The sequence below is a fragment of the Pipistrellus hanaki genome (genome assembly GCF_964339955.1).
Source record: "Pipistrellus hanaki genome assembly, chromosome: 4".
Classification (NCBI taxonomy): Eukaryota; Metazoa; Chordata; class Mammalia; order Chiroptera; family Vespertilionidae; genus Pipistrellus; species Pipistrellus hanaki.
In genome coordinates, this window is record NC_140506.1 from 89,972,908 (window position 1) to 89,982,262 (window position 9,355).

Here is a 9,355-nt window from a genome sequence, read left to right on the forward strand (position 1 = left end):
AATAATTCAGTTATAGTAGGACCACCTCTTCCTGGGAATCATTTGTAAGACCAAAATATCCTATCTCTGAAGAGCCTGGTCTTCCTTCAGCTACTTTATAAACAAACAAACAAAAAAAAATCAGATACTTTTACTGCTGTACACTACAGAAGAAAGAAAACCTCAGAGACCATTATGATATCATCCCAAGCCCCCTGGGCTTGACCCTCTGTTACCATGCCACACCCTACCTCACCCTGTTTGCTGCCACCTTGGTGGAACAACTTCTCGACCAACTCAGCAAGACCACAAAGAGAAAGCAGGTCCTCCAAACAGATCAACAATGGAAGCCAGGGCACTTTCAATGAAGAGTCACACACTTTCACGTTTCTTGAAGGTATTTATTACCATCCAAACATATTTCCAAGAGGGAAAGGCATGATCCCTAATTTCCTTAAGATCTGTGTTTTTCAAAGTCTCCTAGGGAACATTTCTTACATAACCCTTTGAAGACTCCAGAGTTCTGTTTATCCTTCTCTGACAGAGGTGGGGGAAGTCTTAATCTCGGTACAGATTAGACTAATTCAGATTCTAGTCCCCTGTGCCAATTCCTAGGCTGACCTGCAAATCCCTTCTTACTATTTCCCTTAGGTCTCTGGGTCCTGTTAGTCTGAGGTGACATTGATGTTCATGGCCTGCCAATGGGCCTTCCTGTGAGGCCATTGAGGTGTGCTGTGGCTTCCCTGTCAAGGCCTTTTGGAGAGCTACAACTAACCACCAGTCTTTCCTTGCCCTCAAGCTGGTTTCCCAGGAGATTCAGTCTCTCTTCTTTGGTCTCAGGAGTTCAAATACTCCTGCTGAATGTCCAAAGTGAGGAAGCAGTAACAAAAAGTCATAAATTCCCAAAGTTGCTGGGAAAGACAAGACTAAGGCATCCAAATTACAACATGGCCAAATGTACCAACGGGGTAGGCACCATGAGACAAGTGGACTTCATAGAGAATTTTGCCTCGATCAGGTGACCTCAAAGACTTAGCATCCTCACTGGTTCAGACAGAATTCCATTTTAGATTGATGCTAATCCTTTGCTGCCCCTGCTTCTCCCTTGCAATGACCTCCCCCCACCTCTCCCACATACACCCATCCTTGTTACTCCTTATAGTAATTACCTCAAAAACATATTTCACCATCTGTATGGCTCAGTGGTTGAGTGTTGTCCTATGAACCAGAGCTTACAGTTAGATTCCTGGTCAGTGCACATGCTGAGCTGTGGGCTCCATCCCCAGTGGGCTGGTGAGCGCAAAGGCAGCCAATCTCCACAGATGTTTCTATCTCCTCTCCCTTCCTCTCTAAATCAGTAACAAAATTTTTTAAATAAAAGAACACAAATGATTTTGGTCAGCAGGGCAAGAAATACCTGCTCTCAACAGCAGAACCCTCTGAATATGCCACCTTTATCTGTGGTGATATGAAATTCCATTGTTTCTATCTGGTGTGTGTTCTCTGATGACTCATAAGGCGTGAACTCCGAGAAAAGCTTTCTCCACATTCAGAACATTTATAGGGTCTCTCTCCTGTATGGGTCCTCAGATGACGAATCCGATTGGAGCTGTGAGAAAAACTATCTCCACACTCATGACAGGTATAGGGTTTTTCTCCCGTGTGAATTCTCTGGTGCCTGATTAAGTTGGATCTATGAGAAAAGTTCTCCCCACAAAGGGTACATTTATATGGTTTTTCCCCTGTGTGCGTTCTCTGATGTCTGGTGAGGTGCATGCCCTGTCGGAAGCTTTTCCCACAGGTCAAACATTCAAAGAGTTTCTTCTCTGTTTTGTGGGTTCCATGATTTGTAAGAAAGGGGCTGCTGTCACTCATTGCTTCCCCACACTCGGAGAAGGGGTAAAGTTTCTCTTTCTCATGAGTTCTTTCATGTATGACAAGGTGGGAACTTCGAGAGAAACTTTTTCCACACTCAGCACACTTATAGGGTCTCTCTCCTGTGTGAATTCTCTGGTGCCTAAGGAGATTGGAACTGTGGGCAAAAATCTCACCACACTCAGGGCACTTGTAGGGCTTTTCACCGGTGTGTGTTCTCTGGTGTCTGTGGAGATTGGAGTTGCAAGAGAAGCTTTTCCCACATACATTACATTGATAGGGCTTCTCGCCTGTGTGGGTGCGTTGATGGCGAGTCAGGTGGGTATTCTGACTGAAGCTTTTTCCACATTCAAGGCACTTATGGGCCTCCTCTCCAAAGTGTGCTCTGGGTAGTGATAAAAAGTGTGGGCTCCCACCAAAGATTTCAGCACACTCTACACCCATACACAATCTTTCTGCTGCATGTATTCTCTGGTGCCTAATTAGATTTGAGTTATTAGAGAAATTTTTGCCACACAAGGGACAAATATGGAGCTTCTTTGGCTGCAGTTCCTTTGGCTGGCCTGCTTCTCTGCAACTTGTGGCCCCCACTCTGGACTGCTCCATCCGATCCTCTGGGAGAGGCTCCCAATGCCCTTCTGCCCTGTCCCCAGGCGGTGCCTGCTCAGGACTCCAGGGCACCTCCCCTCTGGCCTGGCCAGTCAGAAGCACCTGCAGATGGATGTTCTCAGGAGAAATAGACTGAGTACTTTCTTCCCGACTCTCAAATTTCTCTTCTCCTGGTAGTGAGAGAAACCAAACCCTACATTATTTTTACCCTAAAGAAAATCCAATATGCCCACTACTGCCAGTATGTCAGAAGTCCAGAAAGGCTGGCTGTATCTGTTTTCTATCTTCCCCATACAGGGAAAACACTATAGAGAGATATCTGGATAAAAGGTGGGGCCATTGGTCAGGAACCAGAGCTCAGACCAGTCTTGTTCCCTTGTAGGGGCCCCCCTATTCCTCTTTAACTGAGCCTCTGGTTCTTCTCTTCAGAAATGGGTGGGATGCAGCAGGGCTGAGACTGGGATGGGCAAATGAGCCCAGGAGTGAATGCTTCCTTATGTTTTGAACTCTGGGTGCCTTGCCTGCCTCACCGGGATGGAAGCGGGCAGTGGGGACACAGGACTTTCCTGGCAGCAGTGATGGGCTAGCCCACACCCAAATCCTCAAATGCCTCACTCCCAATGGGGAAACTAGATGGGCAGGCTCCTCAAGTTCCTTACCTGGAGCTGGGTTTCTGGGGCTCAGTCCCTCCTTGCAAATCTGGACACTGGGATCCCATAGTTTTCTTCCTTGTTCCACCTGGATGCTCAGGGCTTCCTGATTGGGAACCTGAGACTCTGTTCACAATGAAAGATATAGATTTTTGTGTCACCACATTCCTCCACCAAGCAGGGGAAGTACAGACAGTCATGTTCCCTGTCCTCTGTGAGTAGATACAGAGAACAATAAGTCTGAAATATACATTAACAAGCTAAACTGTTCCCAATGGTTACCTCTAAAGAAAGATATTTGGGGAGACTATAGCTTTTTTCTTTTTACACTTTTGTAGTACTTGGGATTTTTCTGCAATGAGAACATACCACTTTTGTAACTAAAACTACCAAACCAAAATGGTCAGAGTGGTCAGTTCTTTAAGTTACCAGTTTGTAAAGAAACCTTAACTCTTATGTATAGTGAATAGAACTTAATCTGACTGGGCAACTCCAGAAGAAGAAACTATAATGTGGTGGACAATCAGAAAAGGATCTGGGGGCTCTAAAACAACCTGAGGTCGAAATCAAAACGTGCCATTCCTATGCTATGCTAAAAACAAAAACCTCACTCTAACTCTTGCAAATGTGGACTTTAAATAGTTTAGTTCTAAGAACATGTGATCTGAACATCTCTTCCTATTTAGCACTGTGCTCAACTTAGGCACCAAACCACAGCAGAGTAATAGGGAAGCTGGAGAAGGTCCGAATGAAGGAAACCAAACCCAGCAGTGACCCCTTTGTAGGATTAGTGCAAGTGAACTGATAGCTGTGCTTCTCTTTACAAAAACCTAATTTATGAAAACAAAGTGGTGTGACTCTTCTATGGTGTGAGTCAATGTAGCCATAATTGTAATGGACACATTGCTGTCTTAGGTTGTTTTTAAAGACTTACCTCAACTTTTATTATGAGAATTTTCATACATACATAAAAGTTGAAGGAATTAAACAATACCTGTACACTCTTCACCTAAATCCTAGTTTTTGTGCAGTCTCTATCTAAACACTCTGTTGTTTTTTCTTTTTTGGTCATATTTCATAGGCCTCATTTAAAATCTCTGCATAATAGGTCAACACACATATGCACCTTAATTTATGCTTGATTTATTTAGCTCCAGTTTTGAATACAGATAGTCCTCGGATTACCTCGGACTCGATGTATGTTGTTTCATGGTTACATCACCATCTCCCATTTATTAAAAAAAAAAAAAAAAAAAAAAAGGTCCGTCATTTCGACGTATATACATAGGTGCTTTATGTTTTTTATTATTTATTTACCACAAGTAAAGGTGAGAAATTGTTATCTACCTTTTAAATTTGGTTAACTGTTTCACTTCATTACTGCTCCATGTGAGTGATGTAGGTGCTTATGTAGGTGGGTTCTGACTTACAGTGAAAATCATGTTATGTTGCACTGTAGGAACGAATCTCCAATGTAACCCGAGGACCTATGGTATATATCATTTCCAAATTTCCATAAGGTCCTCCCTACTTCCTGAATTTTTAAGGGCTGGGAGAGCTGCTAAACTGGAATGCTGGTGCCACTGCCCCTGAAATTTGTGTCTCTGGGGAAGGGCCTAGAAATGCTAATGAAGTATAGAAAACACAAGTGGGATCAGAAGAATAAGGATTTCAAAAATGCAAGTCATCAAGAATTTTATAGTTCCATAGCATCCTAGGACACTGAAAGGTGTCATGCATGGAAGGGGGTCAGTCACTGGATTTGATTTGCTCTGCCTTGAGAAGACCATTATAGCTCAGGCTCCTTGCCTTCAGCTCTGGCAGCTGGGGCCTTTAAGTGTGCCAAATGTTGACACTTGGAAGATGTTTAACTGATCCTAGCTGTTTTTAACTGATCCTAGCTCCGGGGGATCTTATATAATAAAAGCCTAATATGTTAAGTGTCCGGTCATCTGTTCAACCAATCAAAGAGTAATATGCTAAGGATATGCTAAAGCCACTCAACCGCTCACTATGACGTGCACTGACCACCATGGGACAGACACTCCAAATGGTAGGTTAGCTTACTGGTGGGGTCTAGCTGATTGGGACTGAGTGAGATGGGCCAGACTTGCCCTGGAGCCCTCCCACAGTCCCTCCCCGGCTGGCCAACCTCCCACGTCCCTGTCCAGCCCGGATTGTGCACCAGTGGGGTTCCTCGACCTGGCTTGTGCCCTCTTGCAATCTGGGACCCCTCAGGGGATGTTGGAGAGCCGGTTTTGGCCGATCCCACAGGTCAGGCTGAGGGACCCCCACTGGTGCACAAATTGGTGCAACAGGCCTCTACTTTTAGAATAAGGGAGGTGAGTGGCTAAGACACAGGAACCTGGTCAGAAATGGCTCAGTCTTCATCCCTAGAAAAGAAGTCCTTACCCAGTGAGTCCACATTCTCATAACTCTCCTGCACCGTGTCCCTGGAGAGGGCCCTCTTACTAGGCTCCTGATGCCCCCACTCCTCCTGGGAGATGTACATAGCCACGTCCTCTAAGCTCTCAGGCAACTGAAACAGTACAAGATCTCCTTTAGCCCCTGAGGCACCAAGAACAATTCAAGCAAAGTCAAGGGTTAAAGGGGCAAAACCCGGGAGTGCCCAGAACACATTTCATGGGGAGTGAGGTGAGGCCTAGGAGTGAGGTGAGGTGGAGGCATCTAAAGAAAGTAGGGGACACACATTGGTGAGGAAGAAAGAATCCTCTCCAAATGACCAAAGGACCCCACCACCACAAGAGCAACACAGTGTGTATGGGGACGTGTGTGTGCTGAGGGAAGACATTGGGAACTTCCACATCACCTGGGGCCCAGTCATCTTGTCTTCCATGTTTCCTTCGGGAGGAAAGAGAGAAAGCCAGGGAGCAGATAATGCTGAAGGTGACAGAAATCATGATGAGAATGGCAATCCTAATTCTTGGTAACCCAAGGATTATTACACAGTAACCATTCCCCACCACCCAGTCTCTGCTCTGAGGACTGAACACTGAACAAAAGAAAGCAAGAGAAGCACAATTAAGCTACATCCAAAATGACATCCTAAATGCAGGGGTAGGATTAAGAAATATCACTAGTCTGTCTAGCATTCAAGCCCTCAGTCATTCATTAGCTCTAAATGTCGCTGTTCTGCAAGCAAAAGAGCAAAGAAATCTCCCTCCCTCCTCCCACTTCCAGAAGAACCCAACCACCATTTCTACGTCTCTCACTCCATTCTGGGAACCCTGAGCCAGAAATTCCCTCTCCCTGGCACAGGTGCTTCATCCTGCTGTCAAAGGCAAACCCCGACCCTCCTCCCTCCCACCTACCCAGATAACTGTTCCTCACCCCTCTCCTTTACAGCCTGGGGGTCCCTTTTAGGGCTGGGGCCTAGCAGCTCCTGCAGCCTGGGACCAGGGCTTCGCTCAGTCTCCATTGGCTCCAGCTTGAAGCTCGGTGACTTTCGTGCTGTTTCCAGAGACAAAGGCTCCTCCAAAAGCACTTCTGTTCCCCGCCCATGGTTTGTGACCTGGGAACCAACCCACATTACTCATCATCACAACAGGGTCCCACAGGAAGGGAAATTAGTACAGAACTCTGAGGGCAAGCCTTCAGCAGTGAACCTCTGGTACATACCTTTGGACCCCGCTAGAGAAAAGGATGGTTTCCACTACAGGTTTTTCTGATCCCAAGTGCATGAGAGAAAGTGGGGATGGAGTGTTGGTGGGGGGAGAAGAGTCTACTCCTTGAGCACACCTGCCCATGTAGCTCCTCTGGACACACCTCACTCCCTCTTGCTTTCCCCTACCTTTTCTAGATGCTTCCATTCCTCACTCACTACTGGATAAGTTAGAATTGGGTGTCTCTGGGGGCACAAGTGCGCTCAGAGTCTCAGTGACAAAGTGCACAATTCACTCCCACCCAGCTCTGTACAGGAGACCAGACTGCTGACCCTAATATAACAAGAGCTAATAGCTATTACGCACTAACTATAAGCCAGTAGTCTGATCTAAACTGCATGGCCCTGGCCAGGTGCCTCAGTTGGTTGGAGCACCAGTGGTCCGTTGAGGTCAGAAAGGTTGGCGAGACCTCTGGGTTGGAGTGTCATCCCAATATGCCAGGGTTTCTAGTTCCATCCCCAGTCAGGGCACATACAAGAATCAACCAACGAAGGCATAAATAAGTGGAAGAGCAAACTGATGTTCTCTCCCTTCCCCCGCCCTCCCTTTCTCTCTCTCCAAAATCAATTTTTAATATTTTTTTTTATTGATTTTTTACAGAGAGGAAGAGAGAGGGACAGAGAGCCAGAAACATCGATGAGAGAGAATCATTGATCAGCTGCCTCCTGCACACCCCCTACTGGGGATGTGCCCACAACCAGGGTACATGCCCTTGACCAGAATCGAACCCGGGACCTTTCAGTCCGTATGCTGACGCTCTATCCACTGAGCCACACCGGTTTCGGCCCAAAATCAATTTTTAAAAAAACGTATGTCTGAATGTAACAACTTGCTTGAGTGCTTTCACCAGGCAAAATAAAAAATACTGATGTGAGATTCAAAAAGTAGTGGGACTGTTTAAAGCAGTGATTTTCAAACGGTGTTGCAAGAATTTGGAGGGGAGGGGACACACTACATAATGCTCTCCCTCTAACCTAAAAGCAACACTAGAAAGGTATTCCACTATTCACACTTTACCAGTGGCATTTCTGAGACTAATAAAAAGGTTAATTTGCCCTAGGCGGTTTGGCTCAGTGGATAGAACATTGGCCTGCGGACTCAAGGGTCCCAGGTTCGATTCCAGACAAGCGCAAAAGCCGGGATTCTGGGCTCCATCCCCAGTGTGGGGTATGCAGGAAGCAGCCAATCAATGATTCTTTCTCATCATTGATGTTTCTGGCTCTCTCTTCCTTTCCCTTTCTCTCTGAAATCAATAACAATAATAATAATTATATATATATACACATATATATACATATATATGAGTGTGTGTGTGTATATATATATATATATATATATATATATTTTAAAAGGTTAACTTGCCTAAAGTCACAATGCTAGTATGAAACGAGTTTTGATTTAAACCCTGCAAATTAAGTTTGGGGCTCCCACTAATGCAGAGACACTGCCTCCACATGGAAATAGGACCCTCTTCACTACTCACTCTGTCCACGGGGTAAAACCTGGAAGATAACTAACTGTTCCTGACTGAACTACAAAAAGGCCTCTGGCCCATTTAAGGCCCATTAAGGGAAACCAAGTAAATCGGGAAGTGGGCCGGCACGCTGTCCCAGTCATAGGGTCCAACAAACCGCAGATACAACAGCTCTTTTTCTCACCTGTTGCCTCAGCTTCCCAAGCTCTCTCTGCATATCTTCTACAAGGGTCACTGCTTCCTCGCCGCTCTCCGGATGCAGCTCCTGCACCCTGCTCTGGATCTCCTGGGGCAGGATGATTAGAAACTGCTCCAGCACCAGCAGCTCCAGGATCTGCTCCTTGGTGCGCATCTCAGGCCGCAGCCACCCATGGCAAAGTTCCTGGAGCCGGCTGAGGGCTTCCCGGGGCCCAGCGGCCTCTTGGAAGCGGAACCGTCTGAAGAGCAGGTGGGAGGCCTCCGGGCTGGGCCCCGGGTCTGGCGGGAGCAGCTCCTGGCTCCAGGCGCAGTCCTCCTCCAGTTTCACTATGAGGAGCCCTTCCCGATCCTGGGAGCCCGGGCCCGACGCCATCGTCAGGCCCTCGGAGCGCCCTACCCGGGAAACCAGCTGTGCCCGCCTGGAAAGGGGCCCCCAGTTTCTCACAGGGATGGCCGGCTTCAGGTCCCAGCCGAAGAGCAGCCACTTCCGGGGTCCTCGCCCCTCAGTCGGACCCAGGAGCCGCCGCGCCAGCCGTCGGCCCAGCACTCCCTAGGGAAGGACCAGGGCGCCGCGCTTTTCGCCGCGTCGCGAACTCACGCAGAACTCGGCGCTCCGCTCCCCCGCCGGAAGTCTCAGCGCGAGAGTTAGGCGTCCACAGCCAACGGTGCCAGCTGGGGACCAACCCCCAGGTCACGTTCTGCGAACTGCAGCGCCCATTGGTCCAGATCTTGCCGCGGAGTCAGCGCCGACCAACCAGGAAGGGAGATTCATCCGCCGGGACGGGGCGCGCGAAGGGCCAATTCTGGACGAGAGGCGGAGCCACCCGACAAGCCCTGAAACCCTGAAGGTTCCTGGGGTTGGCCAAGGGACAGGATGGGTTCGCCAA

The 9,355-nt window shown here is 47.6% G+C and overlaps 1 protein-coding gene across 3 annotated transcripts; it reads right to left on the reverse strand.

Annotated features, from left to right (window-relative positions):
* Positions 1-359: 359 nt before the first annotated feature.
* ZNF263 (zinc finger protein 263) lies at positions 360-9,355 on the reverse strand. Of its 3 annotated transcripts, XM_084882306.1 has the most exons (6): positions 8,455-9,333; positions 6,465-6,645; positions 5,944-6,014; positions 5,526-5,652; positions 3,123-3,239; positions 360-2,633 (listed from the first exon to the last, which is right to left on the reverse strand). In XM_084882306.1, the coding sequence occupies exons 1-6, from the start codon at positions 8,839-8,841 to the stop codon at positions 1,465-1,467; spliced, it is 2,052 nt and encodes a 683-aa protein (XP_084738432.1). In that variant the 5' UTR covers positions 8,842-9,333; the 3' UTR covers positions 360-1,464. The 3 variants fall into 3 exon arrangements, 2 of the variants coding, with proteins under 2 accessions (XP_084738432.1, XP_084738433.1); XM_084882307.1 differs by lacking the exons at positions 5,944-6,014; positions 6,465-6,645 and having other exon boundaries at positions 8,455-9,326; XR_014794876.1 differs by lacking the exons at positions 5,526-5,652; positions 5,944-6,014; positions 6,465-6,645 and having other exon boundaries at positions 8,455-9,355.

Coding starts and splice junctions, on each gene's coding strand:
- ZNF263 (XM_084882306.1), bottom strand. CDS start 8,841: ATGGCGTCGGGCCCGGGCTCCCAGGATCGGGAAGGGCTCCTCATAGTG. Junction 5,653..5,943: donor ACAAGATGACTGGGCCCCAG/GTGATGTGGAAG, acceptor GTACTGTTTCAG/TTGCCTGAGAGCTTAGAGGA. Junction 2,634..3,122: donor CCCCAGAAACCCAGCTCCAG/GTAAGGAACTTG, acceptor TCTCACTACCAG/GAGAAGAGAAATTTGAGAGT.